Here is a 27,342-nt window from a genome sequence, read left to right as displayed (position 1 = left end):
CATTTGTTTATACCAAGCTTTATATTTATGAAAGAAAATCATAGTGTTAAAAATCGTTTCATATGACCTTTAAATTAACATACAAAAAATTGAATTAACATGGAGTCCCCCCCCCCCTTTTCTGTGACCATGTATAAATTGATTTGAAAACAAGGAAATAAACAGTGAATTGAAATGAAAAGTATACCCCCCCCCCCTCCCGGATTAGGAATTTCAGGATTTTGGAAAGTAACCTTTTTCCTTTTTTTTTTTGTTTTTTTGTTTTTTGTTTTCCTTGTCAAGATTTTTTGGACGAGTCTGCACCCCCCCCCCTCCTACTTTCAAAAACGATGCTACGTGCCTGTGGGAGAAGTTTTCATTTTTCATCTTTACATTACACTTAGCTTGCCTGCTAAATGCCCATAAGTAGAGGATTTTTTAAAAGAAAAAATACACATTCACTATATTAACACTGTTATATATCCTATCTCTAAAACCCATTTCGCCATTTCTATACCTCAAAACAGCATCCCAAGAGAGATAACTCATATTTTGATACCGGAGTATATAGAAGGGTTGATTTTCCCATTTTTTCATACCCATAAATTCATGTTATGGAATGAAATGAGCTATGCGCTTTGCAGTCTAAATTATACTGCAATTTAAATTTTCCAACGAGAACAAAACAGTCATGCTGTACAGTATGTTGAAGACATGTAGCAGAGAATGTTGGTTCGGAATTCTCAGACATTTTGTTTTGTTTTTGAAATTTCTCCAGCAGCATTGTTTCCGGTTTTGACAATTGGACGAGTAAGTAGTTGAAAAACGGTATGCTTATGGTTTGTTGAAATAACAGTTAAATATTCAAACTTAGATATGCTTTATTTTGTATTAATGTTCTAACATTTCTAAGGTTCTGTATTTTTTCAACATTTTTAAAGAATTCTTTCGAAAAAGTAACCACATTTGATTTACAACATAATCTTATGTAAACCAAGAGGCCAAAAATTATTTAATGTTTGAATTTCCATACATCATTGATAACCAGTATTTCCACGATTTGCTGTTCACATCTCGATCGGTCTTTATAAGATGCATTTTTATGAGCATTGTTAATTATTTTCTTTCACAAATTATGTTGCCGGAACGTACAATGTAACTAGGTTGAGGGCGGGGGGGGGGGGGTTACTATGATTTATGATTAAGTAGTCTTTGTAGTTCAAGGGCTTGTAAGATTCATTAACTTAAAAATCAAAATCCGTTTTAGTTTATATCTTTTGCCCAAGGATGACTTTATCTTAGTTTGTAAAAAAAAAATTAAAACAAATTAGATCCCATCAAAAGAATCCCCAATGTTTAGCAGCATATTAAATTTCCTTCTTGTAAATTGAACATTGGACTGTTACGACAAAATATCCAACCATTTTATTTTTAAATTCAATAAAATTACTATTCAATGTAATTTTTTTTTTGAGCTGACATAGTGCATAACAACTGTACAATAACATTAGAGTCTAATTCCAGGCTATAGCATTGTTTTCCTTCTCACTATCAATTTCTTCGAGATAAAAAACGAGAAATGTGAAAGAGGAAATCCTTGATTCCCTAAAATAGGTATGTATGTTCAGGAATTCAACAAAAAGTGACAGAAACGGAAAATAGAAACGACTATAATAACAATTAATCTAACATTATGATTGAAAGATTGGTTGTATAAATGGAGGCTTTTAAAATCACACAGATATGACATAGGACTCTCCTAAAGATTATGACTATCAAACGCGTTACTGGAAAGGTTTTAATGTTTTTAACATTTGCGTGTGTAATTGGCAATTTGATAAGCACTTGAATCAACAAATATAGTATGAAGTCATCTATTTATATCATAATTTGTATTGTAATTTATCGTTAAAAACGATGATAATAAAAAAATAATGATGTATAATTAAAATCTAGAAACAATATTCAATATCTGTCCTCTTCCGTAATTAACAATATGACCTATTATTGTAATAGTTTGTCTCTTACATATACCAGTTGATATGATATAAAGGACAATAATACACAGAATAAAATGTGTTTTATTGTACAAAGGCTCGTCCATTCTTTTCATCTCTTTTCAGACAAAACGAGAAATTAAAAACAGAGAGGAAACTAATCAATAATGATTTATCAAAACAGAAAATTCGATTCACCTATAGGCTACAAGAAAGTGTTAGTTTTATTCATGCTGTTCTAAATAGAAATATATTATAATACAAAATGTAGACTTTATGATTTTGTTTCTTAAAATATATATACTGGCGTGTGTGATGTGATTTTAATCGTTTAGCTATCTTGACAAGTTATTGTGCGCTATTTACAAAATGTATTGCTAATACATGTAAAAGTGTTGAATTCTTAACTTATGAAATATAATCAACGACCATTTCAGTTACCTCTATCGTGTATAATACAATACCGATATCTACTTGTATATATCTTTCCAACTCAGATCACGAGTTATAGAACTTCTGGCACATAACATTTTTAATTTTGTCCTTTTTTTCGTTTACTTCGAATCATGAGTTGTTTACTACGTGTAATAAATACTTTTTGTCATATATTGTTATTTATAGTATTAGTATTAACGTAAAAAGATTTAATTGACAAAATAGTATTAAAGGTTAATATGACACAAATTACGATCCCGGAGACAAAAAAATTTAATTAGCAATTAAGTTTATTTCAATTTCCATTGTAAAAAGTCACATTAACCCGATATATCTCATGTATTTATGTACTGTACAAACGAATTTCGAAGCTTTAAGTGGCCAATATACAATACGGAAGAAAAACCACAAATCAGCATGCAAAAACGATATTTCAATGAGTCCCGTGAACTTGCATTTTTTCTAACACCACACGTGTTACTGATATAATACTTACAGGTTTGCTATTGAAGAACTGTGATTCAAAAAGGGCTCTTACAAAAACTATATTCAATGTTATTAAAATTATATACTTATACATGTAGGATAACCTGACCTTAATTGTATTTTTAATAAAAATCTAGGTCAATACAGAAGAAAGAACGTGTGTTATAGAACATGTTTTATTCCTGATATCAACCTATCCTCAATCTTGTAGAATCTGTTCAAAATAGTAGGTTTTTTTTAAGTCGACTGATTCATGGTCACATTTTTTTTAGTCTACAACATTTTAAACATATACTGACAGTCTGACACAACAAATTGTTTGTAAAAATACTGATGTTCATAAAATTTTATTTTTCTCGCATTTCTTTTCTTTTTGCTAATTGTATGGCCTAAGACTCTTAAACAAAAATGACAATACATTGGATATTCTCTTATCATCGAAAAAATGTTTTATCACCTGATTTTTCACTGCCTGGTTTAGCCTCCTTTCAATCTAGTTATAACCCTTAATCACAAAAAATGGGGGGGGGGATGGTTATCGGCGAAGTTTTTTGTTTTTGTTTTTTTTTCTGCGTTAACAAGCATGATTTAGGGGAATCGAGAGAGGATGCAACGTATACTTTTGACGAAATGGGCACATAAGATTCAGGCACAATCATTTCAAATATTTTATGTTTTTTAAGTTAAATGCAATTTCTTATCATTTATCTTAACATATAAGATTCGTTCAAATTACATTGAAATTCCAAATAATTGATTGCCATGCACACCAGCTTCTACATATAAAGCCATTTGTCTCGTCTCATTAATACAGATGAAGTAAATTATTACTATCAATTAAGATTCATTGCCAAAATAAGGTTATCTTAACAAGCAAAGGTCAAGAAAATGGTTTATCTAAGGACAATAGAGAGGTTGAGATTTAAAACGTGTACGATTACGCGTACGTGTGTTAAAACTACACGTACACGTACACGTTTTTGTAATTTATCAGTGGAGATTTTTTAACTTGTATGGTATAAACGTGTACGTACATCGACGCAGTTTTGTGACATGAATTTCTTTAGTTAATTCCAAATAAATGGTAAATTTTTATCAATTTTCATGCAAATGAAGTTTAAAAATCTATATAATGCATCACAAGAATACATTCACTAATCAATACGATTTTATTTGTAGAAAGCTACATGTATGTACTTACGTGTAAACGACACTTTACAAGTTTAGAGAACGTGTAGAAACCATGTCGTGACAAAAACTGATGACGTAATACGCGAAGAATTTATGTGATTCCCCAAGTTAACGTACACGCACTCGTACACGTTTGAAATCTCAACCCCTCTAATACGTCAAAACAACTTGCAAAGACACGTTGTTGTTGTTTTTTTGTCCTAAGATACATTATTTTAAAAAAATCTTCACCTTACCAACAACGATAGAAAAAATCCATTCATGACATACATGTATTTTATTTATTTTTACTATGAAATACATTGTATATATATCATTTGTTGTATCTTTTTTTTTATTTTTGCAAATGATTCATTTTTTTTTAAATTATTCCCTTTAAAATGTAACTGTTTCAGTTTCTAAAGGATTGTCAATTAACCAGTAATAAATTATAAAGACTGTTTTAATGCTATTTTAATACCTCTGACGGATGTTAATTTTTTGTCTCATATTCTAGCCTCATACCATGTGATTATCATTCATCACAGGATATAAGGATCCAGGAAGTAATATAAACAAGACATTTTAAGTGTGTTTATTTTACAAATGGAACATTCAAAATGAAGTCCCTGTGGATACACATGTCAGTGATCCTTCTATCTGTCAAATGTGTTGCGAGTAAGTATAATATATGAAGATTGCAAAGTCTAAACATGTATTAGTATAGGAACAATATAACATTGATGATCTATCTGATATATTCAGAAAATTTGGCGAAATAATGTAATTATATCTTCAAGTGTGTATCTGTCAATGATAATTGTCTCCTGTCGAGGAAGTGTATATACGTATTTCAATGTACTGTTCTTTGTTTGTTTTATAGTCATACCCATGTGCAAAATTAACGATTTATATGAATTAGCAATTACAAAGTTCGATTGCAATGAATGATAACTGCTATCAAACTCCTCAGCATATATACCTGCTTTGATTCAGAGAAAAGGTTACCTGATTTAAGATCCATACGTTTATTGCTCTTGAATTTATGTTTGTTTTTAGAAAAATTATATAGAATATACGAACGAAATATACATGTACATATCTCTTCGTTACTTGATAGTGTAATAAAAAAAAACATTTTATCTTCAGTGGTAAAAATAATGTTATTGTTGGTAAAATGAACTTAAAGTGTGTATTTTTAAATATTGAAGGCCAGTGTATAGGCAGTGAGCCCTGTGATTGCCATTGTGAGTGCTGTTCCATCTTTTGCATTTATAATTCTTATCCAGGCGAGCTTTAGTGTTTCCTTTGGAACTTGTCAATGCTCGTACAAATTACTGAGCATTAATCACTGTGATATTAATTAAAATATGTCGATAATTAAGTAAAGTATAATTTTCTGTTCGAGTACTCTCAGTACTTTGATGAATTTCCTTATTGGCTGCTAGCTTCAACGGGCTTAGTGGCTGCTGTTAGTGGCTGCTAATTTCAGCCTGGTCGCTTTATGCGTCTGAAAAAAAAAATCAAATCGGTGAAAGCTTTGAAGTTGCATATGACCATAGTGACCAAACAAACATTCCTGACCACACAAAGTTGATGGAAAGCGATTTAAAACCTGCCAGTGTTTTACAGTAAGCACATTTGAAAAGACTTCCTGGAGAAAATCCACGTGACTGTTTGAAATAATTTATTCCATACGTGGGCTCAAAAATGGGCCACACAAATAATAGCTGCCACTTGTTAAGGAAAAACCTTGAAATGTTCTTCCTTTTTAGAGAGTACTGTACCTGTACATATAACTTCTATTTCCAATTTTACTGTTTGTTACCTTTCTTTTACTTCAATTCTTTGCATGCTCACCAACATGTGGTGGGTGAGCCAACTCCATGTTAATCCACTTTTTTAAATCAATTTAAAGTCAATTTAAGAAAAGTGTTTCCTGCCCCTCCCCCCGCCCCCCCCCCCCCCCCCCGATGCTACGGGCTTGTTTTTTCTTTTACTCTGGATCAAGACATATTTAAAAGGGGTCGTTTACAACGTGTCAAAAATATTTTCTGTGAATTATGATTAATTATAGCATTACGTTTTAACGTAAAATGAATAAACTGACGAATCAAAATATTTTTAAAATGATATGTGACACAAAAAAGCATTTGTCCCGTCGCATAGATAATTAAGCTTCATGTTAACGTAAACATTGCCAAAGAAGGTTTATCATAACAAGCAAATTTCACTAAAAAGGTTTGTTTAAGGACGACATTACAATTTGCAAAGTACATTGTATACTTGCAAAGATATACTTTGTTATTTTTCTATCTTGAGTAACATTACTTTTTGAGAAAAAAATCTCACTAACCACGACCCCCAACCCCCTCATTTATGGCATTTTAATTATTTTTGTTGTTGTTGTTACAAATAATTAATTTTTTTCTTTCAAAACATAAATAAATAAATTCCCTACAAAATGTAACTGTTTTTAAGTTTCTAAAGGATTGTTAATTAACCAATAATAAGTTATAAAGAGTGTTTCAATGCTAGTTTAATACCTCTGACGGATGTTATTTTTTTCATTTTCTAACCTCATACCATGTGATTATTATTCATCACATGATATAAGGATCCAGGAAATAATATAGACAAGACATTTTAAGTGTGCTTAAATAACAAATAGAACATTCAAAATGAAATCCCAGTGGATATACATGTTAGTGATCCTTGTATCTGTCAAATGCGTTGCGAGTAAGTATGATATATAAAGTTTGTAATTAGTATAGAAACAATATAACATCTGTGATCTTACTTATAAATTCGGAAAATTTGGCGAAATAATGTAATTATATCTTCAAGTGTGTATCTGTAAATGATAATTGTCTCCTGTCGAGGAAGTGTATATACGTATTTCAATGTACTGTACAGTTCTTTGTTTGTTTTATAGTAATGTCCATGCAAAACCAACGAAATATATGATGTATAATTATAAAGTTCGATTACAATGAATAATAACAGCTATCAAATTCCTATGCATATATACATGTACCTGCTTTGATTCAGTAAAAAGGTTACCTGATTTAAGATCCATAAGTTTATTGCTCTTAAATTTTATGTTTGTTTGTGGAGAAAATAAATAGAATATACGAACGAAATATACATGTACATATCTCTTCGTTACTTGATAGTGTAATAAAAATAACATTTTATCTTCAGTGGTAGAAATAATGTTATTGTTGGTAAAATGAACTTTAAGTGTGTATTTTTAAATATTGAAGGCCAGTGTATAGGCAGTGAGCCCTGTGATTGCCATTGTGAGTGCTGTTCCATCTTTTGCATTGGATTTCAAGCTCGCTACTGCACTTCTTGCGCTAAAGGATGGAGCGGAACAAGAAGCAATAGTTGTCAAAGACGTAAGTAGAATGTTTCATGTTCTTAAAATTAACACGAGATAATTTTTTTTTATATACAGACGGACAAACAGTCGGATAGATAGATAGATAGATAGATAGATAGATAGATAGATAGATATACTGTAGATGTTTAAAGGATTATTTCAATAGACATTTCCATATTTCGCGAACTAGAGGTCGGACTCAAACACTGACGCTTACTTTTATCGTAAGATAATCAGGGAACATGCCAAAGCACGATTTAAAAACAACAATACAGAATAATAACTCTAACTCAGTGCATTTAATATGAAAAATCCCGCGAGTTCCGAATGTCAACTTGGTGTGTAAATTCAAAGCGAGGAAAAAAGTTGGTAAAAAGTGTTGAATTCTTTATTAATATAAATTAAATTTTTAAATGAATGATATTTACCTCTTCGAACATTTTTGTGTGAATAATTTGACTGTTATTTACAATGCAGCTTCATTCATTTTCTCCGAAATCGTTTCGGAGCGATTCTGCAATTTTTTGCTACATTAATACGGGTGTACATATCGAAGGCGTTTTAACAGTGGTGAAAGCCCGTCCCGAGATTTTTCAGTTAGATTTTTCTAACTAAGCAGAGTGTAGTGAAATTAATAGCATTATTGTAGGCTTAAAGCTTGGTTATGTAAATGTCAACAATACGGCGTGTGATGTATCTATTTCGTAAATGTCCGATATCATATGTTATATGCCAACACGTGCACGCACAGGTCAAAGTCTAGAACCTAAATAAAAAATTAAAACAGTAAAAATTATATATTAACATAATAATGTAATTTAAGGTCAACCGATACGTTCCTCGAGAATCTTTTTTGTATGTCCTCGTAATAAAGAGTTCCAATAAAAAATATTAATTTTTTAATTATTTTAAAAATGATCAAAATTTAATACGATGAGGTTATGTATCTAGATGGACGAGTGGTTAGAACCGTGGCCGCTCACTGCCAGAGGCGTATACATTGTAGGTTCTAGAGGTCGTGAGTTCAAAGCCCCGCACCGGCCGAGTTAGAGTTCCATTATAATGAATTTTGCTGTGCTGTATATGTATTTATTTTTCTATCAGCAATTCAAGTGTATTTTCAAGAAGATTATATAGAAAATTGCATACTCTAGTATTTTGCAGAAATGCCTGGTAATTAAGGTACCCTAATTTTTTGCAAGAAAGCTTGTCAAAATAGTAGTCTAAACGATCAACAAATTCCTGGGAAAAGTTATATAAAATTGAAGAACGTGTAATAAATCTCCTTGCTATCTTTTATGAAACAATGGTTTTTTTTATCGAAACATTAGGCCCACATCGATTACCTGAGCAACAATGTCTTTATATTATTGGGCGTTCAATATCGCCCTTCGGTAGAATAACAAAGTTTAATACCGTAAAGTATCTGAATTTAAAAATCATTATTGCATACACTTAATGTTTGAAAATGTACCTTTTGGAATACCATTTTTACCCAAAATAAGAAGATCCTAAAACTAAACTTTTGGTAGGTGTGTACTGTTAACTTCCTATTCCCTTTAGAACCATTATTACAGGAGCTTGGACTTTGGGTAGTTGTGTCAAACAGCAATGTCACGTATGCCTGTCTATTTCATTGCTGCCCACTCAGTGAAAGCTCATTGAAATCAACACGATTTGTCTGGCTTCTGAGCTAAGACTACGCAATCGGTGCATATTTCACTTGAATCCAGCATCATTTTTAACATGTTTTGACGCAAGAAGTGATAGCTACGTCCTACGGAAAGTCCAAGGCCTTGTAATAATGGTTCTATTTTCGTTCTGCCCCCCCCCCCTTTTTATAAAGCGATCAAAATGTATGAAAACATAACGGTATATTTTCTTCGTCAACTACTTACTAGAAATCTATTTTTATTATATCATATTATAATAGTTATTGAATTTTATTTAAAAAAATATTCCTATTTGTGAAGGAAGAAAACTGTATCACAATGCCCTCAATTAGTCAAATTAAAAACATTCAATAATTCAAGTGATCATCCCTATTATAAACGACTGTTGTTTACCTGGTGTGAACTCGTGTGACGTTTTATAACCTTACTCACTAATAATTTTACAAATAATACCCAGAGCTCTCAGTAGAGTTAAAAATGTTTTGTTTTGCAAGCATAAAACAATAAAATTCTGAATAAAATTGTAAGAACTTTTCAAAGAATAAAAATACTGCAATATATGTTTATGCATAAAAAAAGTACCAGCAGCATTATAAAATAAAACATTAAAACGGTTACCTCTAATATTTACAATGGGAATATTTTCCACACCATGGTTTTTCATTTAAACCTGTAAAATATTTGGGTCACCTGTCCCATCTTTGTAAAATAATTTTGACACAGATTTTAAAAGAAACAAAATAAAAGGCTCTCTTAAAGAATGGGTATAGCCAGGAAATTTAAAACACAACTCTTGCTCAATATTAAAAATCTCTTCAATGCATACATCAGAAAACTGTAAAAGGGGGTGAACAGAACATTTAAAAGAATGTACAGCATGATCAATGTCTCTAGCTAAAATATCATTAACTTTCTGCTCAGTCGCACACCTGTCAGTCATAAAACATGAAACGTTATTTAAAATATTCTCACTCTCACCCTCTTTCTGCGATATATCACATAAAATTTCTCTCGTTACATCGACATAAGTCTCACCCTTTCCATCACACACCTCTCTCACACCTGCAGACAAAACTTTCTCACCAGTATTAAATTGAACTCCATAAAAATGTTTACCCTTTTTTGTAGTAGCGTCTCTATGCATTGTTATGTTACAATTATTTTTCATTTCTTCATTAATTTGATTTCTGGACACAACACCCATTTCACTTGTAAAAATTGCTGCTGTACTTTTGGAGGGAAGATTTTTAACATTGATATCAAATAAATCTAAAACACATTGAATTATTGGTCCAATATGAACCAAACCTATGTTTCTGCTTCTAAAATTGTAGTATAAGTTTCTTAATTTAAAATTATATGGCTTCCCTTTCCCACTCTCCCTAAAATCAACATTTTTTTTTACATGTACAAAATCATCATCAACATTTTCATTTTCTTTCTGAGACAGCAAATAATCAATTTCAGTTTTTAACTGAGCAATCACATTTTTTATGCTATTACACTGTACACTTTTGTCATTTTTTTGAACATTTTCTTTTTTCTTCATTTTTTTTATGACATTTTTTAATTTTTTTTATTTTTTCTGTTTGTTTTTTTATTTTTCTGTTTGTATTTTTTACATTAAAAGACCTTATTCTGTCTTTGAGACCTGCATTTTCCCTCCTCAAATGAGTAATCACAATGCTCTGCTCAGATATTATCTCCTGCAGCCTTGTATTACATGTATCTTCCTTGAAATTCTCTTCTCTCTCCATGGATGAATTCGACTGTTTTTGTTCACATCCGCTTCCATCACTTGAGGTTTTTTTCATATTGGGTAACTCAAATATGTTGTTCACATACTTGTTCAACTTCTCTTTGTTTGTGTATTTCTTAAGTTTTTCTATTTCTTTCTGAATTTGCTTCACTTTATATAATAAACTTACTCGGTTCACCTTCGAATATTCAATTTTTAATCTGTCGCACACTTCATGATGTAGACATTTCATGAAGTTAGCACGGTCTTTGTGCTTCAAATATATTTCACTAACATTTAAGTACGTAAGTACCATGATTATGTGCAAAACGGTGAGTGTTATCTGAATTTTTACCATAAATGCTGTGCAAAATGAAATACCAAACAAAAAATGAAGACAGACACACAAACATAAAGTAAACAAAATGTACAAGACAAAGAAATATACTAAAAAGAAAAAAATAAAGAAAACAAACCAAATAAAATAATATGAAAATGAAGAAAATGATGAAATGAAAATATCAGGCATAAATTGGTTATGCATATGTAATATATATATATATATATATATATATATATATATATATATATATATATATATATATATATATATATATATATATATATATATATATATATATATATGTATTTACCTTCTATGAAAAAATTCAAGCACTGTGTCACTCTTTACTCTCTGAAGTCCTAAAATGATACAAATAAATTAATAATTTTTTTTAATGAGAATATCGTTGTCAATCTGCCTTCTTAATGACATTATGTTTGAAAGAATATCTGAAGTATAAAAAGAAATGGACTATATCAAGGGCAGGTAATTAGATTGAGACCAAATTACTGTGTTGACCAATCTACTTAGTTTTAAAAAAATCGTGTAAAAACGTGCAACGTTACAGAAAAGAATTTCAATTTCAATAACCATCAATAGCATTTGAAAAATCATTTAGCATGTTTAAATGGATGCTACTTCTTATCTAAGTCAAGAAATCACAAAATATACAAATGTATTGACCTTTCCTGCGGATATACTTATATTGGTTTTATTTTATTTAAAGAAAATTAACAGGTTTTAAAGGGTTCTTGGCAAAGCACATAGTAAACCCAAACACCAACACAGCGTACACACCACTGTCATCAACATAAGAGTCCATCAAGTGAAACTTACCTCGATCTATCTATATGATCCAATCTCCGTATACTATAGCATGCAAATATGGCTACCAGGTGCCTTCCGGTTGTTACTATTTTAAGATTAAGATGGCGTTAACTGGAATAGCTAGTAGATATGAATACTTCCTTTAAAAAAATGACGTAGACCTGTGTTTTCCCCCTATGTGCTATTTATAGATCCTATAAGTGTTAATGCAGAAGTAAGGGTATCGTGAATGACAAACGTATTTTACTCATTATACATGTATGTATTTCAAATTAACAACTGTTAGGCATATTAAAAATCAAGTTGGATGTTTAATTAGGCAAACAATAACGACCACCTAGTTCTCCGCGGACATGCGCAATGAGGTCGGTTTTCTCTTCCTTCATCAATATTCATAAAAAGGTATATTTTCCTGGCAGGAAAATAAACAATTAAAAATCTATATCTTTGTAACGAGATGGAATTCATCATTGTAATTTACAGATTAAGGATAACTTTTATAAGTAGACAAACACATGTGTTTTCACTGTCATTCAAAATTGACGTAAATTATAGCGTGTATAGCTTTACGTGTAAGGTTTGTAAAGTGTCCATCAGGGACACGTTCCCTTCCTTTATAATTAGTCAATTAATATTAAACTGTTGAGATCCAAATCCCTTATAGTCATATAAATGTCTACTGTTGATGTCAAGTTGCACTCACTATTATATTGAACAACAGTCCCCAGGACTATCCCTAATACCCATTTTATAATTATCAAATATCTTGAAATTAATTAACATCCACTTTGATTGTTGATTGTTCTTTTTTTTTAAACTCCCGGAATAATGAATAAATCAGAAATATCGATTGCTTAATTGATTTAAATTTCCCGCCGTTATATAAGCTGCCATTGATTTCTAATCTGTGACGCCACACCATCCATTTCGGTTTGTTTTATCAACATAGCAACAGTATTAGTTGATTAGATAAAAATATTGTTGGGTTACAAAGTATTATTTTTTCCACTGAAGATGACTTGATGTTTATTAAAACTTTTCCTGTTATTTTATGCGGACAATACTATTATCATATTTGAGACAGCTGATGATTGTCAGAAAGAATTAGATGAATTATATGTGTATTTTCCGAAACTATATGTCAATAAAGAAATAAAAGATATTAGGGTTTTTTTCAAAAGGCCCAAAGCCTTAAAAATATTTTTATTATAATAATAATGTTGATGAAATAGTGAGTGAATTCAAATATTTGAGTACTTGTGAGTACTGTATTTTCCAGAAGTGGATCTTCTAATAACGCCAAAAAGGATTTAGTCGAGCAAGCACAGAAATCTATGTACAGTATATATACTTGTCACTTAATGTGATTATTGCATTCCATTTGGAATATAAATTTACCGTATGATAAATGTATATTAAAATCATAAAAAGGATATATGTTCCTCAACGAGCATTAATAATATAGAAAACGACCTTACTGTATATGTCAATACGGGCTATTTATAATGGATTAACTAGACAAAAAATTCCACTCTATCATCTATAAAAATGACAGAATTCTATCAGTGACCAATGTTATCAATTGATTTATGCGGTCAGAATTCAAATAATATCTAAAACTAGAGCAGATCTCGTTGCAGAGCAACGAGTGGGTCTTCCGTTAATGTCGAGAGTAAAGCTAGATGTTCCTGTAAGAAACAGAGGTCTTAAACCAATAACAAGTGTAACTTAAAGAAAAAAAAATTTAAAAAATCGAATAATTCTTGTTACGACTTAACAAAATCCGAATGTTTCTTAGTGCGAATTTACAAAAACCTTCACGATTTCAAGAACGACTTAACAAAAAATTAAAGAAATCCGAACATGTCAAAGTAAGACTTAACAAAAATCGAATTAATTTTAGTACGAGTTAATTTTACGATTTTTAATCCCCAATATCTTTGCAATGCATCGTTCGATTTAAAAACAGATTTCAGATTTGAATTCACAATGGCAAGTTCTATAAGACTGTAGTATTGTCTTATTTTGTTAAGTAAAAAAATGAAAATTTCCAAAAATTAAAACAACTTCCGGTTTATAGCAAAATTGATGAATAAAATTTTAAATTAACATCAATCATTATTAAAAATTTCGAAGGGATATCTTTAAAGTTTATGGAGAAATCCTCCGGACAAAATCACTTTTTCAAAAATTAAATATGGCCGTCAAATTTGAACGGAAGTGACGTAAATTATGAAACTTTAACAACGTTGAGGCATGATAACTTTACAAAAACTCTGAAAACTTCATGGACATCAGATGAAAACTTTTTGAGCTATAAAGCCGTTGGAAACGGAAGACCCTAATAAAGCAAAAACAAGATATTACGCTTAATTCATTATTTCAAATCCTTTAAAAACCGTTTTCAAAGCTATAATATAAGTTTTATTACATTTATGTAATTATTATGTACCCGTGTATGCATGTGGATGTAAATTATCATACAAAATTTCAGTACATGTACATAGACACTACACTTATTGCAATTTATTTACATATTTTACTTTTTTCTAAGATGCTTCTAGGTGAATAAGGGAATGAATTTTTTACATTCACTTATTGAGCTTATATTCGTGTCATATTGAAAAGAATTTACATGAACGGTATTCTTAAGAACAAACAATATGCTATGAAATGGTCTTAGAATGTTTCTTAAGTAAAGTGCGTTACGCTAAGAAAGTTTTGTGAAACAGCCATGACACATCTTAGGAACTTCCTTAGTTATAACTTAAGCATATCTTAAGTTCTATCTTAGGAAACATCTTAGAAAATCTTTGTAAAACGGGCCCCTCGTTTATTTTCTTGAGGGTCATATTCAGTAATTAAGGACAATATTTGTAAAAAATGAAAAAGAAGTATTACATGTAAGGAACTACCAGTGTTGCACATAGTACAGACTGCGATTTGGCCACAGTAATGGATTTTACTTTAATGATATACTACATGTAGTAACTATGTGGTTTATTAACGTAATATTCCACAATGTCAAAACATTTTGTCAAAACAAAGAAAAAGGTATAAAATGAGACGTATTTTTTCAAAATTAAAAAAACGTATAAAAGAAACCTTTTTGTGATTGAGTATTTGTTTGTATATATGGAGTATTGGTGTTAAGAAAGACAGAGATTTGCAAATCTATACTACCATAAATTAAATTTAAAAAAATAATAAACTCGACTTTTTGTGCTTTAATATTTATTAATCGGTTAAGATCTGTCATTTTTTTTTACATAAGCGCTGGATTCGTGGGCGGGAGGGGGAAGCTAGAACTATAACATAAACGAATATTTTTTTTTCATTCAAAACAGTGAAGTAACATTAAAAATATGAAATTAATATCTGCAAAACTATATCTGAAATACTATTTGCAGTGGCTAATTCACACCAGAAAATATTAATATGTACATATCAAATATTGGTGTTAAGAAAAATGGAGATTTTAATTCTATGTACAAATGAATATAAAAATTAGGAACTCGATCTTTTTATGCTTTAATACCGGTAAATCAGTGTGTCATTTGTTTTTTGTTTTTTTTCACATACGGGTCGGATTCGTGGGTAGGAGAGGGTAGCTAAGTTTAATATAACTTAAACGAAAATGTTTCGTTTTTTCCGTTAAAACAGTAAGGTTTGCATTAAAAACATTCAGTTAATCTCTGTACAATGCATTTTTTCTGTAATACTATTTGCAGTGGCGTATTCACACCAATGAAAATAGTTTGGATCACATAGTTTGAAAATTTGCAAAAGCGGTCGCAAAAGGAGAAAATATCCTTCAATCGCACAAACTACATGTTATCATACATGTACATGTATAAAAAGAATGTCCAGGGGAATGTGGAAGGGGGGGGGGGAGTGAAGACCATCAAACTCTTGGGAGGGGCACTTACTTCCATGATCTTCGTCTATTAAGTCTACTGGAAAAATCTCTCGGAGAGTTTTCAAATTTATTGTGTTAATCGAACTCGTGTTTACACATGTTTAACTCTAGTGGTAGAAGTAAAGTGAAAAACGAAATAGAAACGAAATGAAACAAGTATTCCTCTTAATGGAATGATCTGCATGTGATATCAGCTGATAGCATGATTATTTTTATGTTATTCCAAAAGTACAACATGCATTAAACATAATAAATCGCGATGCTTTGTTGCTTTCCGAAATGGCAAGGAACGAATCAACTTTTTTCATTTTGATGTCCGAACGAAATTCTTTTATATGTAAAGAAAAACAAAGCATAATTTAAATCATTACGACACTGTATACATACTAGTACAATGTATTTAAATCTCGAGTCAAACACATCAAAATATATTTCCTTAGTTATAAAGCTATATATCAGTTAAACATTTACGTGAAATTCTTACTACATAGTTGACAAAGTAAACCAAAGGGTAATATGTCTGCAAATAGTGAAGTTTGCCGGATACCTCATGAATATGAACACAACTGTGAACACAATAAAACGAAATGAAAATAAACGAAATCTACCAAACCGAAATGAAACTTACCGAAACGATATAAAACGAAATGAAAACAAAACGAAGTGAAACGAAACATACACAAACAAAATGGCCAGCCATATAATCAAACCGAAAACCCAAATGTACAAAGTGTTGGCGAAAACACTGGCTAAACTAATGTAGTGTCAAAAAGCCGTGCCGCATTTGCCATGAACAAATCAGGAACCAGGATCGGAGGAGTGTGGCGCTTTTGTTGTCAACCTAAAACATGTATTCTACTACAGTTATTGCCGAGATCAAAGAGATGCCGCGGACATTATTCTCCAAAATACCACGAACGTCATCAGTAAATTATCAGATCAGAAATACCTATTTGTCTCGGACAGACCATGAAAGTACAACTTCAAACCGAATCATTTTTAAAAACCATGTCAATTTCACGTTTTAGTTCCAGTCAAAACTATATGTACTGCCTCAGATGTTTATTTTTAAGAGATCAGTGCAGCTGTTCCTAGGACCTCCCTATCACATTTTCACTGCGTGTTTTTACATAAAATATATCACGTGTAGTAGTAACAATCGTATTAAATTAGGAACATGATTCAAAGATATTTTATAAATAAGTGAAGAGTATTAAAAATCCAAAGAAAAATTATGTCGTCTGCATGTGATTCCTTTGATCGATACACATGTAAACATTACTAACAAAACCGTTGGGGTTACACGGAACAGCCGTCAAAATGATTTAGATCGTCTCTCTATAGGAGAAACGATCTGTAGAAATACTGGGCTGTTAGTAGAATAAAAATAAAGTTCTTGTTATCGTGAATGTTGCAGGATAACCTCCTCGGTCTCGAAATGTTTTTTGAAATATAAAAGCCTCGGCTAACGCCTCGGCTTTTATCTTTCAAGACAACATTTCTCGACCTTAGAGGTTATTCTGCAACATTCACGAAAACTCGTACTTTATTTCTTAAATATCCTTTGCTGGAACTGATAACCCATTATCGAATTTCTTTACGTGTATTTGGATTTTACCATTGCTCTGCTGAACACGCTTTTTAGATCACCTGAGCTGAAAGCTCAAGTGACCTCTTCTGATCACATTTTGTCTGTCGTCCGTCTATCTGTCCGTCTGTCCGTAACAAAAAGTTCTGTCGCATTTTTCTCAGCAACTATTCATTGCAGATGCTTGAAATTTTAACACACTATTTAAGTACATTTTTTGTACCAATCAGACGTCAACTTCCTGTTAAATGACGACTTTGTTTATTTTCAGCCTACATTTTTCAAACAAATTTTCGTCAAAGATTTCTCAGCAACTATTTATCGCAGATGCTTGAAATTTTAAAACACTATTTGTTTTTGCATACCATATCATGAGATACATTTTTGCACCAATCGGACGTTTACTTCCTGTTAAATTACGACTTTGTGTATTTTCAGTCTAAATTTTCAAACAAAGTTTTGTCGACTATGCTTATTTAGCATATTCAAGTTTGAGCGGGGGATTATCAGCGAGCATTGGCTCACAGATATCTTGTTTTGTATGTTTTTATACGCCAGAGTTATTAGGACTGGTTCGCTGTCATTGATTACAAAAGCGCCATTTCTACATCGGTAGCGTTTGGAACCAATGGTAGAATATCTAGATGTCGTTAATTCATTCTATACCTAATTGATACACAACTTCAATCCGGGAGCAGTTATCAGGTCGGTAGTTTGGACCATTCAATAGGGACATTAGCCTCAGATTATAAGGGGGCATTGATAAGGTTAGGGCTTAAGATAGTGGGTAAATCTTTGTACATTAGTGTACCAATCGTCGTCAATATCATGGTTAAGTTAAAAAAAATTAAAGTAATCAGCGTAAATACATTGATCAGGTTGGAAGACACCTGGCAATTTTGAGTTTCGGTCCTGTAGATTCCCGGGTGTAACCGGGTACGTGTCCTCATGATCATACAGATACAGTAACCGCTCGGCTGGACACACGTTATATCCATTATGCTAGTTGCCAAATACTCAGATTGGTTATGAAACAACTTTCACGTGTAATTTTAAATTTAAATATTATTATATCATACAGGGAATGTCGCATACAATGCAGCAGTGAGATCTTCCTCAACTAATACAAACTACTATGCGCGGAACGCTGTGGACGAAGAGACTGGAACGTATGCTTTGACAAAGCAAGAAAAAAATCCTCAGCTGACAATATCATTGGCCAATATGTTCAACATCAAACATCTTTTTGTTAAAGTATACGCATGTAAGATGTATTTAGGAATCTTTAACGACATCTCTCTCTCTCTCTCTCTCTCTCTCTCTCTCTCTCTCTCTCTCTCTCTCTCTCTCTCTCTCCCATAGATGTATTATAAATAGCTAGCAATCTAGATGTAGCGTTATATAATAGTAAGTGACTGTGGCCCTTCAATACACTGAATTAAAATTCTAGATTCTAAGGGGATTTTCAATACATAAATATTTATGAAATTAAGATGCTATTTGCAAAGTAATTTTCAGTCTCTTTTTAATTTCATTTTGTATATTTTTAACCGGGTTTTCCAACGAAAAAATCCGATTATTAAAATGGAATGGCGGACGGCGGACGGCTTGCCAAAAGGGTACCTCTATTGTACCGATAACTCCTCCTACAGTTTTCAATATAGGAAGTTGTTCTTTTGCAGATCAGTTGTACATATATAAGAGGTGTGCAAATTTCTAGGATTTTGATTTCCGATCATTTATGAAAAAAATACCAGATGTTGCACTTAGTCATTTTCTCGCAGAATATTGCAAATCGGGTACCCCTATTGTACGGGTAAATCCTCCTACAGTTTTCAAGATAGAAATTTGTTGTTTTGCAGATCAATTGTACATATATCAGAGATATGCATATTGCTAGGATTTAGATTCTAGTAATTTATGAAAAAAATCAGCTGTTGAACCTAGTCATTCTTTGGCAAAATATTGCATATAGGGTACCCCTATTGTACGGATAAATCCTCCTACAGTTTTCAAGATAGGAAGTTGTTGTTTTGCAGATCAATTGTACATATATCAGAGATGTGCACATTACTTTTAACATTTTGATTTCTGATTATTAATTAAAAAAATATCAGATGTTGAACGTAATCATATTTTTGCAGAATATTGCACATAGGGTACTCCAATTTCCTGGATACTGTAGGTAGAGTTGATCAATTTAGGGTTGACATAGATTATGGATACAGTTCACATTAAAGAAAACCGGGTTTGCTTTTCACTTGTTTTTATATTTTATATTTGAATAACCGTCTTTATATATATATATATATATATATATATATATATATATATATATATATATATATATATATATATATATATATATATATATATATATATATATATATATATCATTGCTTCTGCCTTTTGTAGCTTTGATAATCATTGGTGGAAATTACAAAAGCACTATTTTGAATCTTGCTAGACCTTAAGTAATCTCCTGTGGTCTTACCTTGGTATTTTTGATAAAGTTATCTGAAAATACCATTTAATTCACTTGCAGACCAGACGTCCTCCTTCCAGGTTTTCGTCACAAACTCTACTTCAAATGTACTCTCTGACAACGACAAGTGCGTCGAATTCCCTGTGGATGCAAAGGACTATTTTGACGACAGTGTTAGCTGCAACAGAAATATAATTGGTGATACGATTGTCGTTCGAAAAGTCTCAACCTCAGATATTTTATTGGTAAACGAAGTAAAGGTGTATCGTAAGTCATTTTCTAATTTTCATCTGACGTTTAACACTGCAATGTAAACTATGAGAGTTAAGTTAGTATGACGCCATACTGATCTACAACCATTCAAGTCTTGTTGCAAATATTTCATGAGAGAGAGAGAGAGAGAGAGAGAGAGAGAGAGAGAGAGAGAGAGAGAGAGAGAGAGAGAGAGAGAGAGCTTTCAAAGTAGCAAAATCAATCTAAATTAAGTGCGAGTTATGTATAATGTCAAATTGAAAACAGTAAAAAAAGTAAATCAATGCAAATGAAAATAGTTTTACTTTACTGATAAATCAATTTCGTGAAATGTTATCAAAAGTAAAAACTTTTACTAAATGGTCACGATTTTGGTCAAATTTTATTTTTCTATTTTTATTGTTTACAATGCTTTAGTATTAAATTTCTAGTTATCAACCAGAATTTGAGTGTCTGCTGTAGATTTATACGCAAGAAACAGAGGTTACAATTCTGTTTCATGTAAACAAGGCTCGTGCCATGTCTTTGTTTACATTGGTTCAACATACCGGTAAAAGTTCTTTTTTAAGCTTATTTTTCTATATGCTAATTCGTTTTGAATAAACAATTCCTAACGTTTGCCACATTCATTCAAGGTCTAATCGTAGAATTTTCTTGTCAACATTCAAAATGTAAACAAAAAAGATCTGAGCTTTGTTTTCATACCAAAGAATAAAGAGCTCTGTATCTTATAACTCGAAGATTGACGCTCAGAAATACCTTAATAAAGCAATGTAAACATCAAAAACGGAAAAACTTAATTTTGACCAAAATCGTGACCACACCTCTTTAAGGGTCCTCCACATCCTCTGGAAAGGTTTGTAATACAAGTCTGATTTTCTATATTCCTTAAAGATATGAAATTCTAGCATACATTTCACTTGAAAATGACGGAGAAATGTTCAGTTTCGGATGAAAATCAACTTTTAAAAATGTATTACTTTTCATCAAAACAAACGTACCTGCTATATTCGAACTCGGGACCTGCGGTGTAGTAGACTGAAGTTATACCCAGTACGCTACAGAGATAGACACCCAATTTTTGTGACATTAACAGGTTCACAATGGTTGAAATCGCCATGTTGTTACGTACTGTCATAAGACTTTAAAGTCATGGGGTGTGGAGGACCCTTAAAAGGAGCCTAGAATTTGTTAAATTATTGTGTAAGAAAGCTTAAAAAGAAAGTAACAGAAGTTTTACATTTGTAAGATTGTTTGAATCACGACTTTGGGGTTGGGTTGTAATTTACATAATAAATTTCTGATCATGATGAGCAGGCCATCATTTGTGGCATAACATATGCATAGTATCAAAATATATGTACGAATAATTTTCAAGATTTGAAAAATATACTAAATCTTTGAGCAGATTTTAGAACAATGCGTTTTTGTTTCCGTAATAGTGATTTTGTACAACAAAGCTTCTGCCGTTTGAATGCATCATTTGAGCTGGCTGAATTTTTTAAAATGAGCTACGAAAAATAAGTATAATTGAATGTTTTCAGAATTGTTGTATAATTACAGAATGTAGCCAAGGTACCTATGGAGATCAATGTGAATATGAGTGCAAGAACTGTTTAGACAGTAGGTGTGATCAGTACACGGGGGTCTGTGAAAATGGATGCAACATTGGCTGGCACGAAACATGTCTTGACAATAGATGTGAGCTAATTTCAGAGCCATGTTCCATTGGATGCAGCTCTAGTTGGTATGGAACCATGTGTGATTGGAAGTGTCCCAAATATTGCGAATCATCTTGTGATAGATATGGGGGATGTACAGATTGCGCAGCGGGATACTTCGGATCAAATTGTAATCAATGTCCCGAGAATAGATTTGGAAAAAACTGTAGTTTGACATGTCAAAATTGTATGGACTGTGATCATGTAAATGGATGTATAGAATGTTCAACTGGTTTTTATGGTGACGATTGTAAGGAAACATGCTCAGAAGGTTGCAGAGATCGTAATTGTGATAAAAAGTTTGGAACCTGTTTAAATGGATGTATAAACGGGTATATGGGCGATAATTGTAAAACGCGTTGTAGAGCCAACTGTACAACTTGTAGTACTGATGATCCTTGCATTTCCTGCTTAGTTGGTACCTTCGGTACATATTGCGAATATGCATGTTCAAACACATGCGGTGGTAATAAATCTTGTTCTAAGATAGGCGGTCAGTGTATTGAGTGCTCTTCTGGAATGTTCGGTCCAAATTGCACCGAACACTGCAGTCAAAATTGTATAAATCCTACTGTGTGTCAACGAGATGGTAAATGTTTCTCTGGATGCGTTGATGGATGGTATGGTCCACTGTGTAATAGGAATTGTTCGATAGAAAACTGTGCACAATGTATTTCAAGATCGTCTGATGTTTCCTGTGCATCATGCAATATGGGTTACTATGTGGATTACACGTATGGGAATTGTATGAAATGTCCTTCTAACTGTATAACTTGTAAAAACGAATCAAAATGCACTCGGTGCAAACCAAATTTTTATGGGGAAAGGTGCAATGATGAATGCAACAAAAACTGTGTCAATGGTTTATGCGAAATTAATGGAACTTGTACTATTGGTTGCAATAATTCCAAGTATGGTGCTGGATGTTCCGAAAATTGTAGTCTTAACTGTATGCACTGTCACAGCAAATATAGTTGTGAAAAATGTTTACCTAGATTCTACGGTTTAACTTGTAGAGGAACATGTCCTGGTCAATGTTTTAATTGTACTTCAAATTCCAATTGTGAGGTCTGCAAGCCCGGATTCTTTGGACCCCGGTGTGGTTATGATTGTCGTCCAGAATGTCTGACCTGTAACTCAGGAGATTCCTGTACTTCCTGTAGGGACGGCTGGTCCGGACGTTTATGCAAATGTAGCAAAAACTGCAAAAATGAAGATTGCGATAGCGATGGAATCTGCCAAAGCGGGTGTAACGGTTCATATTATGGGGAACGTTGTGATGTTTCCTGTCCTTCGAAGAATTGTCAAAGTTGTGATCGAATGTCTGGCAACTGTACAGAGTGCTCTAAAGGACTGTATGGGATAAACTGTACTGATAAATGCATGTTTGGGGAGTGTTTGGGGAGTGCTTGTGATATGACCGGCGCATGTTTACGTGGCTGCCAGGATGGCTTAGATGGAAAAGAATGCACTAAAATCAGTAAGTTATATACAAAAAATATGTTTTATTATTGATTTGTCTATGATTAAAATATTCAACAAAACTGAACTGAATGCCGTACACGTAAGTCATTTGCAAAAATATGTATCATATTTCGATTTTTTTCGGATTTATAAGGTTTTCCTATGCTTGGCGCTACTAAGACTCTCTCAGTGAAAGTTTGGGTTTAATTGATAAATGTACATTCTAACAATGCATTGACATTAGAAAAGTATATATTTACATGAAAATTTGCTGCATATGTGAGTTTAGATCATTTTTAACAACTTGTTTTGAGTCAAAGCTGTGCAAATAGTTTGATATTTATTCCACAAACTACATGAAACATCTTAAAAGAAAGATTTGATTAATTAAATAATTATGTTGACAAAATACTTTTCACGCAATTAGTTTTTAGCCCAGTAAACCATAAAAAATTATTTTCGTAAAAAATCACAGTTTGTAACACCTTTTCTTATGTCTATAAACGATGTTGGACATGTTTTAAACAGTTATTTTGATGAATAACAATTTACAAATAATTAATTATAGCTTCTGTCTAAAAAAAATCTTACTGGTTTTATAATGAAAGCAAACATTATGTTCTTATTCACCAGATCAAACGAATATAAATAGATTATTCTTAAATTACACTGTAAAAACACACACTAGTATGTCGGAACTGTTTCGCCAGCGGCTGTGCAACAAACCTCAAATTTACATGTAATTCAAATTTGACTACAAGTACATCTATTATCTTCTGGTTGCATTATCGAAATTCTACAAGATAAAAAATAAAAATTTGATTAAATTAGATATACAGTGAATGTAAAGGGAGGGGAGAGGGGGCTGTTGCACGTAAAGCAGCGAACCCTGAATGATTTTAATTTCCTAACACCTAGACACAGGTTAACTATAGTCTGTCCCTAGATATTTTTGCTGCACATTTGAACGATTCTTAATAAAAATAAACATATCTGTGAAAGAAATGCAATTGAAATCGATAAAAGGTAAAATTCCCAAGATAACCTCATTCACACATTATCATTATCATGGCGCATGTTTGCAAGGCTGCGAGGATGGATTTGCTGGAAAACTTTGTACCGAATGTAAGTATTAGGTAGATCAAACCATTTATAATCTTCTTTAGTTTTTTTTTTAATTTTTATTAATTAGATTTTATAGTCATCAAACTCATACTTAGCACTATTTAATGGGTTTGCACATTGTTAACCTATAAATAAAAAGTGGAATTAACAGTTCTTAAAATACACATACAGTTGTTAAATATTAACTTTGAAATAACTGATAAAGTCAGTAACTCTCTCTCTCTCTCTCTCTCTCTCTCTCTCTCTCGACCGATCGATCGAAACACTGTAAACAAATGAAACAAAAACATTTTCATTAAATTCATTATGCTAGCTTTTTGTATAAATTATCATGCTGATATGTCGCGAGAATTAACGGAATCGGATTCCGTCTTTGTTTTTTGTACGGACTGAAAATTTATTTGACGGTGACAGAACCAGTTTCAGACAAACACTAACTGATCGTCAGATGTGAGTATTTTTGTACGACTTAGTTGCCCGGTTTGTTTGATATGAAATCATATTTTGTTCAATATGAAATGTAAAATGCATTCATGAAGGTCATTTAAAAAAATTGAATTAAAATTGATTGAATTAATTGATTATTAAATAATTAATTTAATTATTGTTCTCGAGTAAATTATACTTACGGTAGATATCCTTTGATTTTAATGATATTTTCCTTGTAAATTTGTGTAAGTTGCAGGATTGATACCGTTATATGGTCGTTTCCGCCCCAATGAATCACAAGCAAGTTGAACCAGCTGACATGTAAAATGTAATTAAACAGTCCTAAGAATATTAGGATTATGGCAACTCTCATTTCTTTATATCAAATATGAAAATGATTAAAAAGTACAAATTTAAACTGTGTCAATGAACTATTCAAAATATTTATCTAATTTTGCATGTTCCATCATTGTAAATAATGGAGTTTAGACATTACTGCAATCCTTCTTAGCTTGAAACAGATCTTGGAAATGTTGTTACGCCTTTATATGATTAGACACTTAATTTATAGGATTGTCCTTACATTCTGCAAAGAAAAAGATATTTAAATTTCAGGAGAAAATCAATTTTGTGGCACCTGATACAAGAGTCAAGACAGATTATAAACCCTAAAACTTGAAATATGGTAAACCACTGTCATGCAGTCTACTTCATATTACGGTAGAGAATATGTACGAGAAGTATTCAATGAAAGCACCAAAAGCAAAGGTAGGCACACCATATACACTATGTCAGTTTTGTTCCTTAAGCGAACACGAAATATTCTTGAGTCTTCTGAACAGTCAATTTTTAAAGGTCGACTTGAAAAGTCCCTTTTGTACAATTTGCATGCAGTGTATTATTCATAATGCCGGGTCTGTTTTAGCCTTAAGAATTTACATCAACGTGTTTTTGCAACTATGTGGCAAAAGAACGATGGTTATTATTACAGGTATGTAACAAAGGTAGAAAACAGGTTTGTAGTTGAAGATGTATCATTCATTATTGCCACTTTCCTTAATTAAAGCATGCTGGATTTGTAATAGTACACTTTTTATTACACATTTATGTTAACATGATTTTTTTCCTTCTAATTTCTTTATATTGATGTTGATTCTTATTTTTTGCAGTACTAGTATTACTAAAATTGATAATTTGGATTTTAATGGTGCATGTATTTTATGTTTTCCTACACCTATCTGAATAATGTAAATATTGTGATGTGTAAAAATGAGTAATTTCTTATAACATCTTTAAAAAAAGATGTCTGTCTCGCCAGGATACTTCACAACAAAGCACACAGACAGATAAGCATCACACTGAAAAGATAACGCTTACAACAAAACAAGCAATCAATGAGAAAAGACGTTTGGAGCTATGACAGAGATCCTTTCCAAAGATGCTTTACACTTAGTTTTAAAAAGGTTAATTTATATTTATCAGCCTATACATGTAAAACTAATAAGTCGCTTGTCAAAAGATAAAAGGTAAGTAATGCATATTTCATGAATTCATGTCAGCTTTAAGCAGTGAATTCATGTACATGAAAGTCTTCACGTTGTCATTCCTGAGTGTTTATCCTCTGTTTTCTTTTATAGGTAAAATATATAGATGCAAAAAGGCATGGATGATGCTGCTGATATGAAAGACATCATATTTGTACATTTAAGGACATCACCAGAGAGAAGTTTTTATTGAAAAAAAAAAAACCCACGGATTTTGTAAGTGTTGCTGAAACCAGTAAACATGAAGTAAAAGATAACTTTATTCGTGGTTTTTATTTACATACTTTCTAATTTCAGACAAATTTTTACATCATAAAATATGTGTTTTGTAAAATTTTAATTTCCATTCCTTTGTTTTTTTTTTTATTTTAGAACGAACTTCAGATACTTTACATGAAGTTAGCTGCCATTTCTTTTGGACAGTCCTTCTTTATTCATATGAGCATCATCAGTAAGTTAAGTGAAGGTGGAAACAATCAAACAGGATTCACATTAAAAGGTAGCATTCTGAGGCGGCATGGGCAACCAGTGCAGATGATAGACTAAATCAGATTGTCAATTTTTATTGTATCATCTTCCAAACCATACTTAATTGGAGACAACTTTTAAAACACTAATACACAAGTCTAAGATCTAATCTTATTGAATGTTTCAAGGATAAAATCCCAGGATTTAAGAACATATGTAATTATCAAGGAAGAGGATGAAAAAAATCAACTGTATCAAATTTTTAGCGAGAAATATAAGTGTTTTCTGTTTACGAGTAGACTACGATGCAAAA

At 31.8% G+C, this 27,342-nt stretch overlaps 1 protein-coding gene and 1 pseudogene across 11 annotated transcripts; one reads left to right on the top strand and one right to left on the bottom strand.

The window, feature by feature from the left end:
* The first annotated feature begins 1,576 nt into the window (after window positions 1-1,576).
* LOC128166137 (multiple epidermal growth factor-like domains protein 10) lies at window positions 1,577-27,342 on the top strand. Of its 11 annotated transcripts, none has more exons than XR_008241128.1 (10): window positions 4,585-4,745; window positions 7,334-7,468; window positions 18,623-18,805; window positions 20,087-20,293; window positions 21,842-23,479; window positions 25,633-25,785; window positions 25,943-26,008; window positions 26,320-26,480; window positions 26,655-26,777; window positions 26,934-27,342. XR_008241128.1 is itself a non-coding variant. In XM_052831094.1 (6 exons), exons 2-6 carry the CDS (start codon window positions 4,688-4,690, stop codon window positions 21,896-21,898), a joined length of 618 nt encoding a protein of 205 aa, XP_052687054.1. In that variant the 5' UTR covers window positions 1,577-1,593; window positions 4,585-4,687; the 3' UTR covers window positions 21,899-21,955. The 11 variants fall into 11 exon arrangements, 2 of the variants coding, with proteins under 2 accessions (XP_052687054.1, XP_052687053.1); XR_008241124.1 differs by having other exon boundaries at window positions 21,842-25,345; XR_008241125.1 differs by lacking the exon at window positions 25,943-26,008 and having other exon boundaries at window positions 21,842-25,345.
* On the bottom strand, window positions 9,550-11,399 carry LOC128166141 (uncharacterized; annotated as a pseudogene).

The sequence above is a fragment of the Crassostrea angulata genome, chromosome 10, assembly GCF_025612915.1.
Source record: "Crassostrea angulata isolate pt1a10 chromosome 10, ASM2561291v2, whole genome shotgun sequence".
Lineage (NCBI taxonomy): Eukaryota > Metazoa > Mollusca > Bivalvia > Ostreida > Ostreidae > Magallana > Magallana angulata.
The sequence above is the reverse complement of the archived record's forward strand: the minus strand, read 5'-3'. Positions and strand labels throughout refer to the sequence as shown.

What these genes read in the sequence shown, in the direction of transcription:
- LOC128166137 (XM_052831093.1), top strand. Translation starts at nt 4,688, where the DNA reads ATGAAGTCCCTGTGGATACACATGTCAGTGATCCTTCTATCTGTCAAA. An exon ending in TTTTGTTAAAGTATACGCAT is followed by an intron (nt 18,806 to 20,086) that starts GTAAGATGTATT and finishes ATTCACTTGCAG; the next exon opens with ACCAGACGTCCTCCTTCCAG. An exon ending in AAACGAAGTAAAGGTGTATC is followed by an intron (nt 20,294 to 21,841) that starts GTAAGTCATTTT and finishes GTATAATTACAG; the next exon opens with AATGTAGCCAAGGTACCTAT.